The sequence below is a fragment of the Mycetomoellerius zeteki genome, unplaced genomic scaffold (assembly GCF_001594055.1).
Source record: "Mycetomoellerius zeteki isolate Tzet28-1 unplaced genomic scaffold, Tzet1.0 scaffold61, whole genome shotgun sequence".
Classification (NCBI taxonomy): domain Eukaryota; kingdom Metazoa; phylum Arthropoda; class Insecta; order Hymenoptera; family Formicidae; genus Mycetomoellerius; species Mycetomoellerius zeteki.
In genome coordinates, this window is record NW_017257621.1 from 1,254,601 (window position 1) to 1,279,902 (window position 25,302).

Below are 25,302 nucleotides of genomic sequence, written 5' to 3' on the forward strand. Positions count from 1 at the left end.
GAACACATTCAAACAATTGTTGATAACTCTAATTGTGATCCTGATTCATTTTGCAAAAGTAGCTTTGAAGAAGCTGTGACAATTGTGGTGCTTAACCGATTTTATAAATTTACTTTGCATTCACTGTGTTTGTTAACATGTTGAAGAAACATTTTGTAGAATTTATGATTACTATGTATGTAGATTTATATATTATGCGTAGTTATTATTGATAGATTTGTTCCGCAAATGAGAATAAAGTTTGAATCCTGAAAATTCTGCAAGAATTTTTCCATGTTCTACTGTCAAACATTTGAGATTTTAAATATAATTTTTTTTTTATTAAATTGATTATTTGATGTACATAATGCAATTATGATAAATTTAATTTTAAAAATAATTTATTAACGTTATACATTAACGTTATATACTTTTTCGTTTTTATTAATTATATGTATATTATATATTTTATTTTTATAAGATCGAAATTTCGTCTATAATCTTTTACTTTCTGCTTTGTGTTCCTGAATTTTCCGAGCATGTCAATACAAATTAAATTTGTAAATACATTCCGCTATCACACTTTGCGTTTACTTTATGCGAATTATTCGTTCAAAAAATTGCATCGCAGATGCAATGAATTTTCTTACAGCTTGTATACATACTCGATCACATTATAGGTTTAAAATCTCGTCGCATATATTACGTACTTGTCAAATGATGTATGTTTATGTAACATTCTTTTAATTATTTCTATATTGAAATATATTTAAAAAAGCGATATTCCGAGCTATCAGTCCTGCTGTAGCCTGATCGTAGCATCTCGCTACAATTGGCTTCGTTAATTTTAATTAATTTCGTTTTGCGAAATCTGGCATTTCCTAAAAATTTAATCAACGCGTGAGACGCGCGATACTATTATCGTCTTGCAACGATTTATACAGTAACGAGATCACGAAGTTAAACACGATTTATAATGCATAAACACTCGGAAACACCTCGCAGGGTTGTATTTACGCGGGTCGTTCAAATTCACTCGTGCGTCGGGAAATGTTTTACGGCGTATGTAAGTCTAATGTCATAGGCCTACGCTATTATAGTTTCATATCAAGACCTTTAGCTGTTATGTATTCGTTCTGAAAAATAAATGTTCATTAACAATATTCTCTTTTGTATGAATATCTTTTTTTAAAATGTTATATATCAAGCAGAGCAAGTAGAATATTAATTCTCGTAGTCATATATTAGAATCATTCGATCTCTCATTCTCTCTATTGACCGGCATATTTGATTCGATACGCAATTTTAGAAAGAACAAATATGAAGAAGCTTATTGAAAATCTTCATTTTACGAAAACAAAAATTAAGATATTTGCTGAGCACACAATTATTATACAATTACATTATATATCACATAGACATACATATATAATCGATCATTCATATAATTCTCAATATATTTTACAATACATTTTTTTCTTATAATTAGTACGCGCACACACGTCGACCAAATGAAGAGTTTGCATATTTAACAGACGATAAATATACGCTTTATTACATATAATTCGTCCACTTTTATATATATTATACATATATATATATCTTTATATATTTTACTTTTATATTTGAAATCGTTCGGAAATATTGTAAAAATAAAGTTGATTTTTCTCGAGATGCTTTTAACTGTAAATATATGTGTTCGACACCTTCGCCAAACCACAGCCGATCGTTTTAAGCCTTTATCCATTGCTCTACGTATTCGAGTGCACCCGAAAGAATTCTCTTTTCCGTGACCCTCAATTGAACTGCCATTTTTTTCATTTGCGGCAACGTGGTCTCCAGTAACTCTAGATCCTCCTATGGAAAAAAAAACAAAAATATTCGTGTTGATTAATCGTGTGCGATCGACAGAGAAGGCAGAGTAAAGGCAGACGGCGCAACATCAGATTTCACTTTCACCTTCAATGTTGTAGGATAATTAGCGATTAAAAGCTGCAGCCTGGTCAGCAAAAATTTTCTGACATTCTCCTCAACGACTGTCTCCAACGCACAGTCCACATGCTTCAGGTCGAAGACCTTGTCCGAGCGTAACCAATGTGTGAGCTCAGCTTTTCGCATACTGAACACTCGCAAGAAAGCTAATAGCGTATCGGAGATCGGCTCCGTACCAGGTTTCAGTAAAAATTCTCCTACTGACGGCAAATCCAGTTTGCTCAACAGTTCTATTCGTTCTTTCTGAAGAGAATCCGCTTTACTAATACCAAGACGAAGTTTAAAGCCATCCTGTAACATACCATATTGCGATATGCTTTTGTAAATAATGTACTTTTGTAAGTAATGTAGAGATTCGCATTGTGAAATTCGCTCTTCGCTATAAATTCTTTGATAAAATCGACGCTGATTTCTCTTGCTGGCAAAAATATTTTTAAACATCAATTACCTTCACAATTTGTTATTCCAATATTACTCTTTAGCAACAGACTAATGTTGTTTTTATTACATAAATATATAAATTTTTAATAAATAAATGTGCATACTTGTTCGTTATCCATGCAGACGAAGCCCGAGTGCACGAAGAAATCGGAGTTTGTTCTCGAGCCGTAACTTATGAACACCTGTTCTCCTTTCTTGAAGTCCCTCAACGCGTAGCATTCGCAACGATCCGAAGTCGCGTTGAAGTCCGTCGTAATCTATAATAATGACAGAAAACGCATTGCTCATCCACGCCGGGCTCATTATCTCCATGACTTACCCTTCCGTTCTCGTGATTGCACATATCCCACATCGGGATTAAAGCGTGGATCATGCGTGAACCATCGGGACTTGGAACCAGGTTCTGCCTCGTCATCACCGTGGAAACTGCCCAGCTGAAAAATTCATTCAATGTTATTACCGACATCTCTATTATAGCCACGTCCCTACTAAGATTCCTTAGTTTCTAAGTCCCAGATCTTTCACTAATAAAAATAATTCAACTGCTTGGATTTCCGACTCGAGGTGAAATCCGTCGGCTATCAAAAGTCACCGTTACGACGAATGCGTACGTACCCGCGTCAATCTCCGAAGCGTGAAGCGCTTTCGCCTTCGGGGCGAAATTGAGGAAGAACATTATTAACTCGTCGCGAGCAAGCAGCTGCTTTTCGGACAAACAAGAACTTGACCCAGAATTTTGGAAATGAACATATGAGAGGATTCATTGCCGCAGCTATGTCGCATCCGCCCGGCAAAGCGGACTTTCTCTCTCTTTCTCTCTCTTTCTCTCTCTGGAGAAACGTGCGCTTCTCATCATAGCCGTCGCACATCCTCTACGTGGGAGATGATCGCGTGTTACTCTCGTTCAACTGGGATGTTATCATCTGTGCGTATAATAAAGTCTATACGCGCACCATCAACCACTGTGCCGGTTGCAAGATCGAGCTCTTCCTCGTATGGAATAAATTAATTCTAGTAAACCGTGTCAAGCTAATGACTCTTGAATGTTCATTGTCCATCGAGGATACGGATTACTCCTACAAATTACTCTTGCTATCAAATGCAACATTTTATACGATTTTGAATTCGGAAGAAATTCGGAAAGCTCATTTCCAAGTTGTCTTGTGTGTGAGTCCATATTAAAAAATAACAATTGAAACTATCCTACGAAAAATTATAATAGAGCATTGAGAAAAATGTTCTGATTAAATCAATAAAAGGACCGAACGAGAATGGTATTTTGGAGAAACCGAACGAAATTTCTGGTTATCACAACTACTATTCTGTTTACTATTATAAAAACGTCATTCTTATTGTGTGCAGTCTTTTGTTGATTTAATGAGAATATTTTTTTTAATGCAAGAAAAAGAAACAACTTTTTTAACGTATTTTGGGACGCCGAGTTCGCACGCGAATCTGTTATCAGAAAAATTCCATTAGGTAAAATTTTTCGAATATATAGCATGTCAATTTTTAGAAATAGAATATACCATTTTTAAAATAAGATTTCTATGCAAATAATTTGAATGCAACAAGTGATAAACAAAGCGTTTCCACCAGGATTTTATGATAATTGAGAAACATTATCAGAGGTTTTGGGATGAAAATATTGTTTTCAGGCAACTATTGTTGAGCTCTAATGCGTAAAAATGATTTAAAGATATATAAAAATAAACATCAAATGCTCAATACTTCCGATTTGTTTTTTTTTAATTTGAATAAAATTTCACTATATATGTATATTTCAGGAAAAACTGTCTTTGAGAAACAGCATCGAGAATTGTCTTAAAAATAGTATTCATATGATCTTGCACAATACCATGTAAACTAGTGTTATAAAAGACTTTATAATTACGTATACGTTACAAAAATCGTAATGTAGGTAATTCTTATTTTTTAATTAGACTCACACATTTTTTTTTAAATCTTGGTGTAAATGGAAATAAGTTCTTCAATGCAGAATGGAATTCAATTTGTACAGTTTCACGCCGTTTGTTTTGACCGTTATCTTGAAAATAAAGATTATCTAGCATTAGAGGCCAGCGAGATTGATTCGCAAAAAAGTCAACGACTCTGCAATGCGAAAGATTTAGATTCGATAGAGAGATAGGCTCGAAAGAACAGGTTCGCTAGTAGTTTCTCTATGCAATACCGCAAAATGATACGTCACTACTTGGCGAACCACTGTATAATCTATTACGCGGTGCGCGAAAAAATTGTAAATGAATAATCAATAGACAGAACAATCGTGTCGTAATCATAATAAAAATGAAATTTTAATAAATAAAGTTCTCATCGTAATAATAAATATAAAATCAGGCATTTTCACCGCAATGTCTCAATGCCGATTCGTCCCTCACGATAAACAGAATAAAATTTCACGGTCTGTTGACAGTTTGCTGTATTTGTAGTATTTGAGTTTAATTTCGTGTAACTTCTGGGAGTCGCACGAAGCGTGTCTTACATGCAACATGAAACTGCACGGGATTACTCGCGCGTTAAAAGCAACAATAGCACGCGCGCTCGTGCGTTAATGCGAGCGCTGAAAATGATTTTCGAAAAAGAATTTGATGAAACTATGAGATTTCGTTTTTGATACGCTCCATAATTCAGTGTTGCAATAAAAAGTAGTAGTTTGGTATGAAGTCTCGTTCTACCTATACCATATTTTTCTATGCGAAATTATAACAATGCAAAAACTTGTATACATTGGAAAAAGAGTACAGTTGCATTAATTGGAATTCTGGTCTTGAAAATGGACGAACTATGATTTTCTCGTTGAATCTATAATATAATTCTAATTGAGATAATCAGAATTGTAATTGATATGATCAGAATCCGGTTCGTTCATTTTCAACCAGAAATTTTTCTCAGTACACAGAACGCTTTCGCTTCTAGAACTCTCACGCACAAATTAGGTGTTTTCCCGCAAGAGATAGACGACACAGTGAATCATTATATCCTAGAGATTCTCAAGTAAGAAATTAGACGCCGTTTAGACAACTTCTGATTGGTCCACCATATTTTTCAGAATCTGCTTTATCACCTGCTTAAGATAAAATAAGATAGATCCATAAGATAGAATGAGATGTGTGGATATCTCATTTTATCTTGTGCATAATTAATTTCAGGCCATGAAGAATATAACCAACCAAACGTATATCCAATCTCTTACTTGAGAATCTCTATTATATCCATGTTGTTTATCATTAAACAAAGATGAAATGATTCACTGTGTTACACTTTTATTCGTGTCTCTTGCTGGGAAACGCCCATTATTACCAATAAGAGAAAAATATACCAAATTTTAATAAATATTTGTTTGAATAGTGCCAGTTGAATATTTACTAAATGTAAACATACATTTATTTGGTACAAGAATCATCAACTTAACTATTATATTTTTTATTTAGCAAATATTTATTTTCCGTAAATAAATGTTATATTAGTACTATTCAAATAATTATTTATTAAAATTTTGTACATTTTTCTCTCAGTAAACGCGAGCTGTGATGAACGTTTCGAACACCAATGAGGTGTTAATCAAGATGTACTAGGAAGACCAGATTTGTCATGAAAGTCCGTGTGAAAGTGCGCGAAGTAACGCGATTCTTTACGAGTTCCTTGGCTCTCGCGAGCTGAGATACACGAAACGAGAGATATCGTTGAGAGTAGCGAAGCGCGCGTTCTCCAATGTTCTCGCTCAAGGAAAGGCCTGCTCCGTCGCAGTTTCCTCGACATCGCTTCCAATCGCTTCGCGTCCGCATTTACATGTACGCGTATGCGTACATACGTGTTGCATGCTGTGAAAGCGATCACGCGTATCTTTTGCGGGGTTCGCGCGACAGCGTTCACCAACGTGACGCTATAATTGTATCATTAACAATAACACACCGCTAAAATAAATGTGATCCATATCACGCGCAACTTTTCTGACGTTTGCTGATTTAATCTTTTTTGCACTAAATAAATAAAGTTTTTTCCCTTCAAATATAAATAGAATTCTTGTAAAAGATCTTTTATAAGAATATATTTGTACTTGTGATGACGTATTGTTAATTAATTTAAATTGATTGCTAAAAGGTTGATATCTATATAGTGAATCTATATATAGATGAACTATACAGAAAAAAAATTTACTAAATCTTGATACAAATTTCTTTGAATATACTAAGTAAACGTTTACTTATAATAAATAAATATTTAAACTCAATAAAAAAATTAATCAAATTAATGGCTTTTTTGTATTAAATATACCTATATATGTTTATATTTAGTAAATATATTTACTATTCAAACAAATATTTATTAAAATTTAGTATTTTTCCAGTGCAGTGAGGTATAATAACTACATCATTGCTGTAAATATTAATATACACATCTGTGCACATAGAAAAGACTGTCCAAAGGTTACTTAAGTTCTCATAATGAGTAATTGACGAGCGCATGAATATATTATATTTCATCATAATACACACTGCAAAATCTTTAATGATGTGTAATATAGTTAACCGGGACAGAAACATTGCAGGACAGGATTCCCGTGTTAGAAATCTTGAACTACCAACACAGCGTTTTGCAGTAGTCATTAATTAATATAGGTTCAATATGTGATTACGTATAGTGCTCACAGTGGCATTCACTTTACGTATCAATGTAAAAAAAACTTCGGAATATAAACTAGATTATTGGAAACTGGATGTCTAACTAAAAAGTACAGAAGTTTTCTATCTAGAAATTAATATTCTTTACCTCCTGTATCTCATAAAAGCTTCTTTAGATAAACTCTAGATGATCAACGGAATTTGAATGAAAAATTCAGAGCAGAGTTTGGACATGGACGCAAAGTGAGTGATAACTTAATGAAAGAGAAAAAAATAGGCATCATCCGGTGTGTTATATTTTCTTACATCGACACGTTAGATTGGAAAGTATTACCGGTGTTCGTGCGGCAAGTACCTATCATCCTTGTGGGTCACGAGAACACGGGATTTCATTACGCACTGTAAACTAAGGCGATCGCTATTATTTTCAGTGTGTCTGAAACTGGTTGGTCAGTCCCTTCGCCGCGGCATGCTCGCTTATCGCGTAGAAAGTGTGCTCGCGTAAATAGAGAAGATCTCACGATCTCCGATTCATCGTGCGACCTTCCCACGTGCGCTCGAATGTGCATCCATCACCGATGTACTATTAATGAAGCCCATATATCAAACAGTTTGTAACTGTTGCTTATTTCCCAAACATCAAGTCCTAAGTTTACACTTAAAATGAAAAGCACCATCTTTCCTGTACAAATTTAAGGCTTAATCATCCACTGGTAACATTGGATTTTAAAGACACAATTGATTTTTTGGTTGTAAATTCTGATAGATAAAGAACTCCGCACTAATTATATAGAAAATTGGGTCATAGTGAAATGAATTAGTTTTCACATATAATGTAACTTATAATACACTGAGAGAAATATTTAGTACAATATATGTGATTTACAAAAACTTTCTTATTTTTTAATTTAAAAATGAAAACTTGATTAAAACGATCAAACATTTCTCTCAATGTAATGCATGGAACAAAAGATATAGACACAAGGTGCATAGGATAGTTTCTGCGCTATCAAAGGTGCGCTGAGAGCACAAGTTTTACTTTGATACACCATGGCTCAAAAATTATCTATAAAATTATCCATTGTTCTCTACGTTGTAAGCTACATTATATAGGGTGGGGCATTTTAATCGCCCCAGGTGAATATCTCAGAAACTGAAAAGTAATTCGTTTCACTAGGACCCAATTTTCCATATAATTAGTTCCACTTTCTTTAAATTTATAAAAAATAAATAAAATACAATCTATGATAATAAAAACTCGTTGAAGCTTTCACAAGAATGTAAGAATTCTTTAAGATTTTTATACAGCTTTATACAGAACAACATAAAAATCTGTACTGAAATTCCAAAACCCAGATAAAAGGTAAAAATTTCAGTGCCGATGCAAGATTAATTTATTAAACTATTGCATATTTACTAATTATAATATTTTATGTCAAAGATTGTATCTCATTCATCTCTTATGAATCGTCTAAGGCAAACCTAAAACAATGGAATCAGCTTTGATGTCTATCTGCACTCCAACGAATTACGAAAGAACCGCATCGTCATTATCCTTGTCCTCGTCATTGTCGTTACATCGTCGCTTCATCGTAGTTCATTAGCGATCGTCGCTCTCATCCACGAGGGAACCCTCATTAATTTTATTCGATCGCGTTACGTGTTTAACCGCAAACTATCCGCCTGTTATAACGAGCTGCGTAATACGATAATTGATACAAACTTTTTGCGAGAAATGACGGATTCTCACGCGAGAACTTTCGGGAAACAAGAGATTTCGTTGTTGGTCGCTAACTAAATTCTAACTAACTAAATTTTTCCCGCGTAACAGTAACCTAAGAACTATGAGAAAGAAGTTGTTTATTGCTTTAATAATTTGTTATTTTAAATTTGTGAAAGTACAAAGACGAAAAAATACAGTAGACTGAATAATATTAATATTGGCAGAATTCAGTGTTGGTGACATTTATCATCTTTCTTTCTATTTATATTTAATTCTATTATTCAGTCTACTGTATTTTTTCGTCTTTGTACTTTCACAAATTTAAAATAACAAATTATTAAATATGTTATTCTTGAATATTAATCTAACAAAGCTTCAAAGCTTTGTTAGAAGCAAAATAATATCATAATTCTCAGGAAATTATTATAAATTACGCTCCAAATTTCATTTGGCAAAATATATCATTTTAAAAAAGGAGAAAGGAGGAGAAATCTCATGCTATTATAAGTATTGTTTACGTAAATTACGCGTAAAAGGATAGTTTGCGTAGTCTATTGTTGCAAACGATCGACACACTTCTCTACTTTATGCTCACATTTGCTGATCGTAATTTGTAATGCCGCAACATGCATTAAATACACGCCGGTAAAACGCGACACGATTTGCCCTGCTTCTCCATTCGCGCAGGAAATATTTCAAGCTTATATTTAATATTTTCTACAAATTCTATGTAGAGATTTAATTTAAAAAACAAATGTAACGCGTGCATATTATCTTGTAAAATTATTACCCGCAGTTCATATAGTTTATTGCTACACGCCCAGGTATGCAGAGATGTAAGCGAATAGTCACATGAAATCTTGCGAGTTTTATTGCAATTGAAGGTTCATGGTGACAGATATACGCACGTGGCATATGCGTTAACAAGGTTTTCGCTTCGAGTACTTAACGACTTCCTGCTTCTTTTCCATGCGGTCTCTGGATGCAGTCGCGGATTCGAAAGAGTCAATTGCGATAAGTAAAATGAATAATACGAAGATATTAGCAAATAAATTAACAGCCTATCGATTCTTAATGACTACATTACGCGATATTACGTTCCTTTATATATAACGATTATTTAATCGTGTATAGATATCGCTTCCTTACGTCAAAATTGATAAAAACGTGATTTTTCGAGTTATTATCACGAATGAGTTAAATAAACTATCAATCATAAAAAATTAACGAAGTTAACTTCATAAAAAATTGTCAAAATAGTCAACAACTTACAAATTTTTTAAGGGTTGTGAAACAAAAAATAACAAATGTAAGTTTGATCGTATCAAGAATACATTTTTTACCGATATTTGATTAGTCAATAATTTTCTGTTAAATTGGAAGAAAATCTCTTCTTTCCCGGGAATCTTTTTAATAATTACTTTTGAAGTAAGGGATATTCTTATGTTATAATTTTAACGATAGCGTTTTCCTCTTCACACAATTGTTATAAGATACGTAATTGCTATAAGACACGTATTGAATGTTCAGGTGTTTCGGTACCGAGTTTGCATATTCAAAAAAAATGTAACCTTCGAAATAATGCTTATAATATTCCATTTTAATGCCCGATCATCTGATATTTTGCTGAATATATTCTCTGCAATATGGAATGGACTTTCTCCGTCATCAATTTTTTCCTTTTTTGCGACGCTCGACGCAAAATAACACGCTTCCCAATTTAGAATAGTGAGTGGCTGGTGCTTCTTCATCAATCGCGGATGTTAGCCGATCGAATCGTTCGCGGTCCGCGTGTAGTGATTACCGGGATTCATCTCGCCAAGCTGCGGTTCGGCTCCGGGGAAGATCCCGTCGAGAGCGGGTGATCGCGAGTAGCCAGCAGTAGAGGAGACTCGCGGCGGAAGACTCTTTTACTCCTCTCGAGTTTCACCGGCTTACTTAGGAGTGCGCGCGGAGAAAAGCGACGTCAGTTCGCAGGGGCGATTTGCCGAGAACGCAGACGAGCGGTCTGAGCTCGCGAAAAGTTTTATACCCAGTCGCACGAGCGAGACACACGAGTGGTTCTCTTTCACGAGATCGAAAATGGAGAACACGTTCGTAGATCACGAGTTTTCTGCGCGGTGATCAAGAGACTCCCCTGATACAGGAATAAAAGGAAAATTAACGCGAGAAGGTGGACAGAGAGGTGCAAAGAGAAAAATTGCGAGACGATTTCCAGAATTCGGAGTGTTTCATAAACAAATATTTTTGGCAAATACAAGTGTTACACAATGGATTAGAAACATTGGTACAAATTGACAACCCAACGAACTAATTATTGTCTTAGTGCATCGTGAAGATAATTACGAAGAGAGTTAATCATAAGATCGTTCCCGACTATTTTTGTGTGACTTCGCAAATCTCTATATTGATTCGACTGGGATCGATTCGATTGGGGATTGAGTGCACGGGATAGTGCACGTTCGTCTGTATGGTTTTTGAAGGGATCTTAAGCTGGTGTAACCGGAAGAACGTAATCTTTATTACTCTGTGTGCCGCGGTGATTTACGTGCATTTCTTCGCGAAGAGTAACGAGATAAAGTGTATCGGCGAAAAGGGATCACGGTGTCGCGAGGACCAGGCATTGAGGTTCCTGATCGCCTTGTAACTATGTGGAAGGTGTTACCCGTGCTCGCGTTCATCGCATTCGCGTGTGACATCTCGCGCAACGTTCTGGTCCACGGCAATCCCGCGAGGAAGCCGGAAATTGCGGGACGAAGCGGCGGCTATGAGCATCAGGTAACCATGCACGAGAAACGTCGTTCTTGCTTCGATGAATTTGCAACGAAAGTGTGGCATTCCTTCGAGCAAGCGAGATGTCACGTGTGTAGAAATCCTCCGATAAATGTAAATCGAGGATTTAAATAGAGAAATCGTTGAAAAATCAATTAAAAGACCGATTTTTCAAAAATTTGAATGGAGAATTTAATTTTTTGAAAAATTAATCAAAAAAGCTGATTTTAAAATAAATTAAACTTGTCATATACACACTGTTAAATTTGTACTGTCAAATTTAACTTAATATGAGTCGCCACTGCTCCTATTAAATATATCGTTATTTTTTACTAAAACGATAATTAAATTTGACATTACATCGTGTCAATTTGACGCTATATAGTATCAAATATAACCATTGTTTTAATTTAAAATAACGATATGATTGAGTAGGAGCAGTGGCGACTCACATTAAGTTAAATTTGACTCTATGGATTTAACAATATATATTGTATGTGCAAATTAATTATAAAATGAAAGTCTTTTTAATTATAAAATAAAAGTTTATAATTTTCAAACTTCCGAGATAACTTTTATTATAATAGGAAGAAACGTTGATTTTCCTTTTTTGAGGATTTCATATCAATTTTAGCGCGAAGTAACTTTCTGGAGTAACATTTTAGATGCGAAGAGGTGAATAACCGTTTTATCTGGTCTAAGAGCCGAAAGTCGTATCTCTGACGTTTTTAACAAGTCGTGATTATTCGTAAAAACTGGTAGGTTGTGACATTTCTACTGATATTCGTCATGCGGTGCCACTGAATGTTTCTAAGTCGGGCAGAAATAAGTAAGCATATGCACATATGTCGCGATTGCGAAATAATCGTGACGTTCGTGGGTGACAGGTTCGACCAAGTTCCGCCATAATTGCGTTCATTAGACATCGTTAAACTGAGTGATTCAAGTTAAGCGCAAAATGTTGAGAACGTTTTTTTTCGTAAAAAGACTCAATAAATAAAACACTATGTGTTTGAATTTAAAACACATACGACCGGTTGCTTCATCTTCGGATAAACTATGTGATAATTTACTTACTAATTGGATAAATAAAAAATAGAAGAGTAAGAGTATAAGAGAATAAGAGAGTGAGTTGAAGTTTTATTTAAAAGATAGAACAAGCCAGCCATAGTGTTTTAAATTCAAACACATAGTGTTTTGTTTTGATTGAAAATGTTTAAAACTAAAACATCTTTAAATGTTTACAAATAAACGGAGACAAAAATAAAACATTTTAATATTTTAAAATTAAACACTTCTTTTTTGAGTGACAGATTGCCCAGTCATTCAATGTTGACAAATTGACTGTGTTTCACAAATCATTTGAATTTCAATAAAAAAAGGAACAAAAATTATGCAATGATCCAATAGATCATATACATATAATGTGAGACAACACGCGATAATAGAGTGCAAAAAGAAAACTATAAAATTTTACAATTAATATAATTAATTACTTTTCGCGAGCCCATTTGAGTTTTATATATAATATGTATAGTGAGAGTTCTCTTTCTTCCTGAATTATTCCATTTTTATTTGATTTCTATCAACAATATGAATTAACGAATATAAAACGAATTTTTTCATTTTTATGTCATATATTTTTCATTTTAAATATTAAATTCTTGATAAATAAGATTTACTGAAGCGTAAACCGCTGAAACTAGTTTCCGATCCCCAGTGAGCACGAAAACTACCGACACCTCAACATTGAAACGGGCCTCATTCTTCTATCGTTTATAACTTCAGGGAAAGTGAGCGATTTCCGAGCAGCCTTGTACATCTATCTGTATCTCTCCTAACTTGTATTCTGCGAGATCGGCTCCGAGATCAATTTTCTGTCGGAGCGCTTTTCCTCCCGGAATTTTTCGTCGATGCGCCTGATGATCGCGAGATCGATGCGCTGCGACGAGAAAACTCGCGCGTGAACCGTAAGAGAAAGAGAAAGCTGGTACCGCGCGGAAAGTTCGAGACTTTATGAGCGTTTTGTCGTGTATTTCGCCGTATCCCTGATCTCGGGGCCGAAGGCGAGGAATGAAATCTGATGTCAGTCTGGCCTTCAAGAGAAACAAAAAGAAACGGAAAAAATATCCGTTTAGTAGTATAAGTAAAAAGCGCTTCAGGGCAAGTTCTTCTCTCGGAAAGAATAGGAGAAAACGTACAATTATAAATATCACAACTCATACTGTTGGACAATAAAAAGATAGATTTATGCGATACAACGCTGGAATGCCAGCGCTAAAAAAAATTGGTGACAAATTCGAAAATCCGAAACGTAGCCTTTTTGAGCGTCAACTCGAAGCGAAATGCGACAAGCCGTATTAAATTACTCTCCCGCGATTTCCGTTACTCACAGGAGAGTAATCGCGGATAATTTCCCACGTGGTTCGCGAATATACCAAGAATGGACCGTGGAAAATGGGAAACGCGCGCGTGCGATCTTTTTTTTTTTGCGGCGAGAAAGCGAAGTGAAAATCATCCGTGAAAGCACGGAACTTTGTATTAATAAAGTTACGAAATGCTTTAATATAACTCTAATGAGCCGATTGAGCTAACGCCCGCTTATGAAATGCTACAATGACTCGCTTATGTTCAATCGGTTTTCGCCCGATGCATTTTAGCAACGTAACGGAACATAACAAAGATGTCATTGAGCAAAATGATCTTAATTTATTAGATCTCTAATACAATTCTAAGTATTAAATATAAATGTATTAAATATGTAGGTGTAATAAAAAAATAAATTATTTATTAGATCTCTAATATAAGTATTAAATATAAGAGAATTAAATGTATAAGTGTAATAAAAATATAAATTATTTATTAAATCTTTAGTATAATTATAAGTATTAAATATAAGTCAATTAAATGTACACAGAAAAGATGGTTTTGTTAGCTCTATAAAGCTAGCAGGACTACAAATCAGCAGAATCAAATCGAATCTATCGAAATTTTCAGAGTTACTTCATAATTGAAATGGAAATATGATATTTTTACAAATTTTTTAAATTGATGAGTTGATGATGAAAAATGTTCAAAAAATTGTAAACAAATGGAAAATGATTTATTTATAAATGGAAAATGATAAATTAAAAATAACCCATTCATAGAACAATATAATAAATTAAAAATAACTCAACCATAAAACAATTTAAGATCTTTAAAATCAGAAGATCTTTTGATTTCGGAAAATTTTGCATTTTTTTTTGTATGACTAATGGTTTCGACAATATAATAATTTGAATGTTCGCATGAGCGACGTTTTTTATGAATTTCTGCAACTTATAAGCGTCAATAACTTCACAAAAAAATCTCACATTTTTTTCACGAAACACGTGTCTCATATTTTTATTTGTAGAATATATTAGCAAATTAAAAAAAATAAAATGATGTTTCGAAGATGCCCGATTTGACGTGGAATATCTCATACATTGTAAGTATATACTAATAAAATCATTTTAAGGAAAAAACATGTAAAATATTATATTAACTTACTTTCAATGGTAAAAATTAGTACAAATTCAGTTGTGTTAATTTTTACTCTTGTATTGCTTTTTTTATGGTTCTGCCAGCTTAAATATTAAACTAGCAGCGCCATGATTTTTTCGAAATGGCACAAGGTACAAAATTATCATTAGTGGTACAATTTAGTATAAAATGAGTACCTACTAAAAATTCCGATTCTGCTGATTTGATCCTGCTAGCTATATAGAGCTGATTTTGTTGAAGTATCTAAAAATTCAGTTAAATACAGATCTCAAAATAATTTTGTTGAATCATCAAAATAATTATGCAAGATGCTCAAACTGATTACTAAAATGTCAGAAATTTTTACAGTATTACTCATCATACTTGAGTTTCCTACGTAATTATTTTGGTTAACTATCTGGCTAAATTTTTAGATACTTCAGTAAAATTGTTCTTCAAAAAATTTATGTAAGAGGGTACAAAATGTGTAAATTACGATTTATTAAAATTTTTGTTCTAGTAAATTATTTTATCATTATAAGCAAATACAGGGTTGCCACAAATTTTTTGTCCCAAAATTCCGACATTTCTCTGATTTCCAACAAAATTTTCTGATTTTCCCTGACTTTCAATAACACATATTTTGAAACTGTTTTTGTATTTTTATGCTAATTTGAAAATCGTTAAATATTTTGTTGATAGAGCAATTTAACATAACAGTGTAAATTACTATTAATGTTGCTAAAACTGCATTTAATTGTTAAGTTAGTAATATTTTTTCTTTTCCTTTTATGTATGAACACGATTCTTTTCCTCTTCCTCTCTTTCTCTTTGCTGCTATTTATTATCGATAAACAGCAGCAAGAGAAAGAGAGGAGAATATAAGGAACATAAATCAATAAATACAGTTTCTTTTTTATTAAAACTAAATCCTGTTTATTAAAATCTCAATCTGCTATTATAAAAACTACTCTTCCCCCCACCACGCGTTATCAAGTGGTAGCGCAAGCCGTGAGAGCACATGAGGGCGCGTAACTAAAATTGCATGGCTGTGATATAAGCATATTTTAAACTTCTTTACAGCCACTTTATTTTTTCAGAAAATTTTGCTAAATCCCTAACTTTTCCATGACTTCCCTGATTTCCCTGACTTGTGGCAACCCTGAAATAATAATCCAAATTATTTTACAACAATTTCAATAGTGAATTAATTTGACTAGAAGATTGTCTCTGCCATGCGAAACGAGAACGGAAAAGTATCTTCGCGAGCAAAGAATCGCACGCGGCTCTCTATTTCACACATTCTCACGCGCGAGCGTCCGGCTTGCGAAAGTAAAAGCGAGAAATCGCCGAATCCTCCTCCTTTCAGCATGAAGAAGATCTTGACGAATAATCGAGAGATATATGCAAGATCCAGTGCTCGCGACGCGTACTTCCGTGGCATACTGCACTGTTAGAGCAATCAAAAGAGCAATGGTAACCCAATCTTTCGAGTTAATTAACATTTTCTTTTCTTGAAATAACATTTTGTTATTTTTAATTTTCATGTGTGTCCAAATGTCATTCCGTCCAAATCAATTCATTTCTGTGGTTAGTTTCAAAGTAAACAATATTTATATTAACGTATGCACTCAAATAACAAACTAAATTTGAGTGAAATTTAATACATTTATTTGAATTAAATTGTTTAATTCCATTTCTTTTAGTAAAGTTAACGACATATTGAGTAGGAACAGTAATGACCTACAGAAATGGTTAAAAATAACTCAAATTAGGTACAATTTGACATTATGAATTTAATAGTGTGTCAATGTAAAAAGTTTCCCGAAACAAATGTCCTTTTAATATAGAAACTTTTAAAACGTCTTTTTGACAAAGATATAAATAAATCATGAAAGTTGACTTTTCTTCTGATGTCTGAGTAAACTCCATTCTAAATTTTAGTGCACAAACTGTGAGCGTATGATTTATTGAAAAATGTAATCTTTCTAGTGGAAGATCAGTTCTCTATTTATGTAAACATTTCGTGATTGTATTTATAAAGAGTTACAAACACCTCAATACTTTCTATCGTTATGGTCGTTGGCATTTACCGTTGCTCACAATTGTATGCCTCGTTTAACAATGATTTCCTGCGTGACTTAAGACGAATTGCAATTTGCCGAAGTTTAATTTTATCCCTGCGAGCAATTTCAATAAGTGGTAAATATCGCAGATAATTTGTTCTCATAACATTCATGAAAAAACGAATTGCTTTCTTGAACGTGATCATTAAATATTATTGAACAGGAAATATTATCAGGAAACTTGTTCCGATATAGGAAACAATATTCGCTGCGAAATAAAATTACTTAAAATTACTGAAATAAAGAAAAAAAAATTAATAATCTTGTAAAATGAAGATACCGTGACCTAAAATATATATATTATAATTATAACTCTAGCTAATCTAAATAATTACATGATATCATGAATATCAACTAATTATATATATCATAAAAAAGTTTCAACATGGAAAGAACAATTTTGTTGAAGTATCTAAAAATTTAGGTAGATACAGTTCTGAACATAATTTCAATAATTGTTAAAATAGATATGTGAGAATTTAAGCATGATATGAGAAACGTTGCAAAAAATTTTAACATTCTAGTAATCACTTAAGCGTACATAATTATTTTGACAATCCAATAAAATGAATTTTTTGTTCTTTCCGTGAAATATTAAAATATTTTCTCGACTATGTTTCGCATAACTTTGCACAAAATATTGATTTAAAAATCCACGTATTTAGTTGAAATTTATTAAATATTTATTTATTATAAGATTTGATTTTTAAGAAATCTTTTATTCTTTCAGACGGAGCTGCGGGGACAGTTGAACGACGCAGAAGTGTTGCAAAGTTCCGCGGAAAATCTTGAGCGATCGAGTGAGCCTCCTGCAGGCAAATGGAGAAGCAACGGCGAAGCTCTCGAGCCAAAGTGGCGTGACGGCGACTCCGTGCCTCTGCTACCGTTTTCTCATTACCGGTCTTACACGAGGGACGAGGTCGAGGATGTTGAACAGGAGGCTTTACTGGCGACGAGTCGCCGACCGTTCAAGTATCATTACGCGATCGATCAACCGGATCGTCCTCGAGGGGGCAGACGATTACCACCTCCGAACGACTATGACCATGAAGCCTCCTATCAAAGTCGGAACTACGAGAATCCCGATGAAAATTATCCGCGCAAGAGACGTCGTCCATTGAAGAATTCACAGAGTCCAACGTTCTACGAGGAAACGATCGATAGTGCAGTAAGCAACGATGAAAAACGCGGTCGTAACATCGTTGATAGTTCGTTGAACGACCGGGAAGTTACCTGGAGATATCGCGAAGCTTTCCAAGCTCGTCCCAATGAGTACGAACATGAATTCAGCGACGAGGAGTACCTAAGACCTCGCCCGAGGAAGAGACGACCACCGCAGAATTATGAGTTCGCCCTGGCGAACGAGGCATCCTCTAACAACGGGAACGAGGAATCGAAAAGTTTTCCTCGATATTTACCTAAGGGCAACGAGAATCTTTCGACGGAATCAGAGAAAGAGCGAAAGAACGCGCTCGAGCTGAAGTCGCTTCTGAAGATGCAACAGGAGGAGGGCTTGAGTCTATCGGAAATACTTCAGCGCAGAAATCTGACCCTGAACGATCTCCTAAAGGGAAAAACTGACGTGATCAACGCTCTGAAATCGAGGATCACCGATGAATCCGATGAATATATCGAGGAAATGTCAAGGGTGATGTCCGATTCGCTGATGAAGCTCGCTGCGACGGTGACACCACCCTGGGTGTCTACGCAACCGTTCATGTTTGAAAATATCACAATAAAAATTACAACCTCAGATACGATTTCGGATAGCTCCCAGATGAAGAACGTCACGGATGAAGTCTCGAAGAGACTCGAGATTTCCACAAACAACACAAATAGTGTTAAAGAATCGGAAGACGCTGAGAAGATGACGCGATCCGCGCACGATGCCTCCTGGTTAAGAGCTCCGACGACTCCCTTAACGCTCTCGACAGTGATTACCACGTCAACGTTGCCACCAATCGCGGTAAACTCCGCGGAGTATTTTCTGAACGACGAAGGCAACGCGGAAGCGATGAGCGACCACGCGACGAAGCTTGAAAGCCTCGACGAGGACGAGATCATGGAATTCTCGGACTTCACGGATTTCAAGAAAGGGAAAAATTCGGGTCCGCCGAGCGAGAGGATCATCTCGCAGCAAGCGCCTCGCGATACCGAGTCCACTTTGAGCATCGAACAGATTCTCAATCCCACGGAGCGGACCAAGCGAGTGGAAGATCGTGAGAACGATCAGGACGACATCAACAATAATAATGAGAGAAAAATGATTCGTGATAACGGTCAATCATTTCCTATCGGCGTGCCCACCGCTGAGGATTACAACACATTTATCGAAGCCGAGTATCAGAGTGACGCTTCGAACCCGGAAGACAACGGGAAACAAAGTAAAGATCACTCGAGTAAAATTGCTGTTGTGAGTCAGGTTGAGAAGAAACAAACAGCGAATCAGGCTGATGATAGAAAAGAGCTTCGTGACAAGAATCACTCAGCTGATTATCATCAGGTGACTCGATTGCCGGGAGAGAGAGCTCGCGATCGCACGTTGGAAAATCATCGGGATACCAAACGCTACGAGGAGGTCGTCTCCGAGATCGAACCGGAGGCGCGAGCGGAAATCTTCGAGCTGTTTGCGTCCGGCTCGGCCGGCAAGCGACTGGAACGTCTTCTCAAATCGAGGAATATGAGCGTGGAGGAGTTGATAGCTTTACGTCAAAGGGGCTCTAGCAAGGTCCACTTGACGGAAGTATCGAGACTGAGGATGTCCAAGCCTAAAAATCATCAAACTCTGGAAACCTCTAATACAAACAACGGAGAAATTATCATATCACTCTCGCCTACAAGCAACTCTAACGAACATTTCGGCGAAGATGATAGCTCAGAAAGAGGAGACGCGAAGCAAGAGATGGAAGAGACGATGAATCGATTCAAAGACATCATGAGCTACTTACACGATCCGTTCTTCGACAAAGACGTAGAGAATATGTCGATGTCAAGGTTGTTGGATCTCGTCGAACGTGACAGAAACGTGTCAAGGGAAATGACGTACCCAGGAAATGATACGCTAAATGCTGATGAACTGGAGAATTCCCGTCGAACGGTGCAGATTGTCGATTTACTGACAACGTTCGATTCTCTGCCTTTCGCAAAGGATGTGCAACGGCAGTCTGAAATTGATAACTTCGAGACTGAAATCAATAACAATGAACACGAATCAAAAGTGAAGCTTGCGGTAGACAACAATAATGCGAGTGTAGTGGTGATTGATGAGACAGAGAAAACACTTCGATCGAATAACTCCAGTGAATTCCATGCTGGATACGTCGAAGAGATTGTGAGAGAAGAACCGAACACTATTGATATAAAAACAGTGTATGGCGAAACATTGAGCAGCACGAACGGCGGAGAAGAAAAGAAGACCTTGTCGAAGGTGAAGCCAAGCATAATAGCGAGCGGTGCGATACTGGGCGTGACGATCGTCGTGTTCATGGCGATCTTCATCGTATGCCGGATTCGGCAAAAGCAGAAGTACACATACAGAAACACGTTCTCTCGTGCAGTCTTTCAAGGCCCGGTTATGGCGGCGAGAAAGCTGTCGAATTCCAGCAGTTTGAGTGCCGTGATGGTGAACGTCGTTGCCACGTCGACGACCAAGAGGCCCGAAAGAACGGAGACACAAGAGTCTGTGGAGGACTTTGATAGCAAGAGCGATATGGATAATGATTCATTAGACGCAAACGATAGTTGGGAGACGATACCCGATTACGCTAAGTAACTCGTCACCGACAATTGCACGATTAGCCTATTAGTTTGGCGTAGAAGATTCGTATATATCTCAATTTTTTTTATTAAATAAAATAAAGTGTTATAATTTTTAATCGTACTATTTTCATAATAATCTTTACTTTGAAGGAAATTATTAGAAGGATTTTAATATTATTTTTTCACAAAAATGTTTCAATCTTATTTTCAAAACATCCGTTATTTAAAACAAAAGATTATAATAGAAACACGTGTAAACTTTTTGCGCCAATCTAATAGAAAATTGCCAGTATTTTTGCATACTTATCAGGGACGAGTTACATCCCGAAGGCTGATTGAATTCTTAGCAAGAGCTACATCGATTGTTAAGTTACTCGTCGCGTTATTTTACCGAGAAGAAAGTAAATCAGTTCCCTAAATGTATATAAATCTATATGCTTTTTTAAATTATGATTAATACAAAAAAGTTGTAATTAAAATACAACCAATACAAAAAAGTTGCAATTAAAATATACAATAAAATTATTTTTTAAATAGGATTTTTAAAATACAATAAATGGCCGTCATTATCATAAAATTGTTAAATTATTTTGCTAAACTTCTACGTATAGAAACTAAGATGTATTTATTTATAGGTTTATATATAAATATATGTGTTGTAAAAGTTAATTTTATATATAAAATTATAAATTACATTCAATTGATTTGTGATTACCTACCCTTATTTAAAAAGAATTAAATATTATTATTATATATTTTATTCTAATTACTCACCAATATCTTTCGTAAGTAAAAACGTCTCTAAGTATCGCTGAAACAGCGTTGTTGGTATTTTGAAATACTTTGTTAAAGTAAGAATACTGCCTCGCGATGTTTCGACATTGTTTCAATGCAGCCTCTGAGTAAAGAAATAAAGAATAAATCTAATATGAAAATTAAAAGCTATAAAAATTGCAATACAAACTATGCTACACAAAAACTAAAATATAAATTTAGTTACTATTAATATGAGATTAAAATTATCTTTTGTATTATCAAACATACAATGCATGGACTTATATAAATTCACCTTTTGGATAAAACAGTGTAAAATAAGATTTGTAAAAATAATTTTTTATGTACCTAATGTAGGACTGCCTTTCAGCTCAATCATGTCATTAGTCTTCATGTATAAAACTGTATTATAACTGCTTGGAAGCATATCTAAGTAAGACTTCCACTTGGAGTTCTCCTTGTGTCTCTCTATGAGAAGCGCTATGGCCAAAGCCACTTGCGGCATATGCTGCACCAGTGGATCATTTTGTAGAATAGTCAATTCTGATGCTGCGGTATACGTGCTGAAGATGAGCCCTCTAGGTATTTCGAGGATCAATTGGTTCTCAGCAAAGTCGGTCTGCGCCTTCAGTCCCAGATCATATCCTGGAAACTCGGCGATACTCAAGCCATCCACTTGCGCCCCATTCTCCGTCAGCCAATTTATGAATTGTCCAATCCCCTGGGATCGCTGAGATGATTCCGTCTTCATCTCCTCCAGACGTTTAACCTTCAGCAGAACTTCTGATATATCCAAGTAGTTGTTCCATGATTGCGTCACATACGCTGGATTGCTACTCACTGTAAACACAGCAAAATAGCATGTAAAAACAAATAACTCAACAATATATAACAGCAGAATAGATTCCAATAGTGGAGCATATGATATCAAAATATATGTATATACATAAAATCCTTGAAACATATTCATTCTATCTCTTCTCTAATTTTAGGCATTCTATGGGTGCTTTCCAACAAGAGACATAAATGATACAGCATAACACGTTAAACAAAGATGAAGTGATCACTGTGTTACACTATGGTTCTTGCTGGAAAACATCACTTGTTCATTCATTTATTACTAAACGTCATAGTTAGAAGGATATGAAATCTTTTACATGATTGAGAAACAAGGCTTTTTGTCAAACGTGGTGAAGGATGTCGAGAAAGAACTCGAAGTGTGGGAGTACTCACGATGAAAGAGTTTCTCGCACAGGACATTGAGCTCATTCCTTTTCGCCGCGGATATATGTCTCTGTTGCGGTGATGGACCCTGTTGTTTACCCCTCGATGATGCATGAGTCTTCTTCCTGCCCATTTTTGTCTACTATCTCACGGCGCTCTCGTAGCTTCTCTTCGCATTCAGATGCATTATAAGTGCGTAACGCGCGGCGCCTACGACGACCAGCGAGAATAAACAGTTTTCGCCGCAACGAAAATAGCACGTATGGGCGGCCTGCGTGCGACGCGGGTGTCAGTGTCGTAATATATGCGCGACATAACCTCCAAACAGCACGATCCCCGCGTGCCGCGGTTCACCGCTGACCGCGCCGCACACTTTATTGATTTTCCAATTTCTGCCAAGGGTCACCTACTTTCGCGGTTACTTCCCGGCTGGATCACTCATCGCCCTCGATCATTTGCGTTCCGACCGAATTACACAGCCGGGACACTCTGGAATATTGCACGTGCCAAATACAACAATAAATTTGATAAAAATATTTATTAATCACGCAATTTTTGATCGTTTTCCATGCTTTGCGACTTTAGTATATGTTTGTTCAAACAGAATTAGATTATTAATATGAATATATTGTATCTAAATAAAAACGGAATTGTAAATTTTTCAGAAAAAACATTTTCGCATTACCGAATTGAATTTCTTTTTATGTGTGTATGTATTATAATGTGTTTCATATTACGTTGTGTTCTTGATTATATAAATACACCACATACACACATATTTAATTTTTACCTACCGTGTATACGGAAGTCATGTGTCCAAGCGATTTTTAAAATTACGTGAATATTTTGTAAACAAGTACAGACATACCGTTCTGCTCCTACAAAAACTTGTGAAGTGGAGGAAGATGCCCATGAAAGTCCGGCATTGAACATCATTTTCTCGCTGAGCAGCGGATATTCAAAATCGAGCGCAGATACAATTAAATGATTCCTGTATACGCTCAATTAACGCATATTTGTCGTATAAATGATTGTTTTTTTTTGTACAATTAAATGACCCCCGTATACACTCAATCAACGCATATTTGTCGTATAAATGATTGTTTTTATTTGTCGTATAAAAATGATTGTTTTCGCATGTTTCTGGACTATTTTTATAAATAAAACATTATATATATAACGAAAAAATTTTTATTCAGTGTTATCTAAGAATAAAAATAGCAAATCGCTCTCTGCAGAAGAGACAATTTCTTCATTCTCTTACAATGTCATCCCGTATGTATTTTTTTTTATTCACAAAAATGTATAAAATAAATTGAAAAACATATTTAAACAGAATAAAAAATTATCATGTTAAAATAGCTTCAAAATGTTTACTAAGTCATTTTTTAGTCAATCGCGATTCAGTTTAATGTCATTTTGATGTTATTGTGAGTTGTTTTACTTTAATTGCGGAAAACCTTTGTTATATGAATAATGATATTGAAAACTGCAGGTATAAGTGACTTTCTCTCTTTCTAATAATAATTATGTATATGTGCTTATACATATAATGTGATTAATTAATCAAAATAGTTGGCGATATAATTACCGTTTTTGAGAAATACTTTAAGTTTATTTCAACAAGTTTGTAATCTGTAAACAGATTACAAAACTCTTAATAAATTTTAAGTACTTCAGAAATGATATTTGAATATATGTTTAATTGATACTTAAATAATATTTAAATTTATTATGTCGACATAATTCCGAACAGCACTGAATAGCGCGCTGATTGGTTGCTTCAATGACGCATTCTCTATTCCGCACCGTGTGATTTCACTCTGATAGCTTGAAATTCTTATGGTGAAATCACACGATGCGGAAAAATTCTCCGTTCCTTTTATTCTGCGCAGTCCCTCATTCTCTCTTCCATTATACCGTTGAATGGAAAGAGATACAGATTGACCGTCTTCCACGATCCCTCTCTCTTACTTTTATCGACTATTTTGACCACGGATCGCGCAGTCCATTCTCTATGTCTTTGGTTGCATGTGAAATGACCTGAGTATTTTATACTCAAATAATGACGTTATTACTTGCTTATTTTGATGATAAGTTATTGCATAATAACACAGGTTTATAACCTCATTTTTAATGTGAGTTAAGCACGGCGTCAAATGGTGGATCAAAAAAGACCGCGTATAATTAGATGTTTATAGTTCTCACGTTGGCAACCTTGTAACCATAAGTCTGTTCTTTTTGGCTGAACTTTTGCACCAGTTCATCTTTCTTCCTTTTCTCTCTAGGAGGAAAAAAGAGGAAGATGAACGGGTGCAAAAATTCAGCCAAAAAGAACAGGCCTCATGATATAAGAATACAA

At 35.2% G+C, this 25,302-nt stretch overlaps 2 protein-coding genes across 3 annotated transcripts; one reads left to right on the forward strand and one right to left on the reverse strand.

Moving 5' to 3' along the window:
- Positions 1–1,617: 1,617 nt before the first annotated feature.
- On the reverse strand, positions 1,618–23,429 carry Setd3 (SET domain containing 3). 2 transcript variants are annotated; one of them, XM_018456881.1, is made up of 8 exons: positions 23,363–23,429; positions 22,950–23,150; positions 22,065–22,556; positions 21,717–21,840; positions 2,732–2,846; positions 2,517–2,669; positions 1,939–2,262; positions 1,711–1,836 (listed from the first exon to the last, which is right to left on the reverse strand). In XM_018456881.1, the coding sequence occupies exons 2-8, from the start codon at positions 23,071–23,073 to the stop codon at positions 1,711–1,713; spliced, it is 1,458 nt and encodes a 485-aa protein (XP_018312383.1). In that variant the 5' UTR covers positions 23,074–23,150; positions 23,363–23,429. The 2 variants fall into 2 exon arrangements, with proteins under 2 accessions (XP_018312384.1, XP_018312383.1); XM_018456882.1 differs by lacking the exon at positions 23,363–23,429 and having other exon boundaries at positions 1,618–1,836; positions 22,950–23,073.
- On the forward strand, positions 11,000–20,996 carry LOC108728367 (uncharacterized). Its single transcript, XM_018456879.1, has 2 exons — positions 11,000–11,556; positions 17,914–20,996. Exons 1-2 carry the CDS (start codon positions 11,428–11,430, stop codon positions 20,953–20,955), a joined length of 3,171 nt encoding a protein of 1,056 aa, XP_018312381.1. The 5' UTR covers positions 11,000–11,427; the 3' UTR covers positions 20,956–20,996.
- Positions 23,430–25,302: the final 1,873 nt, after the last annotated feature.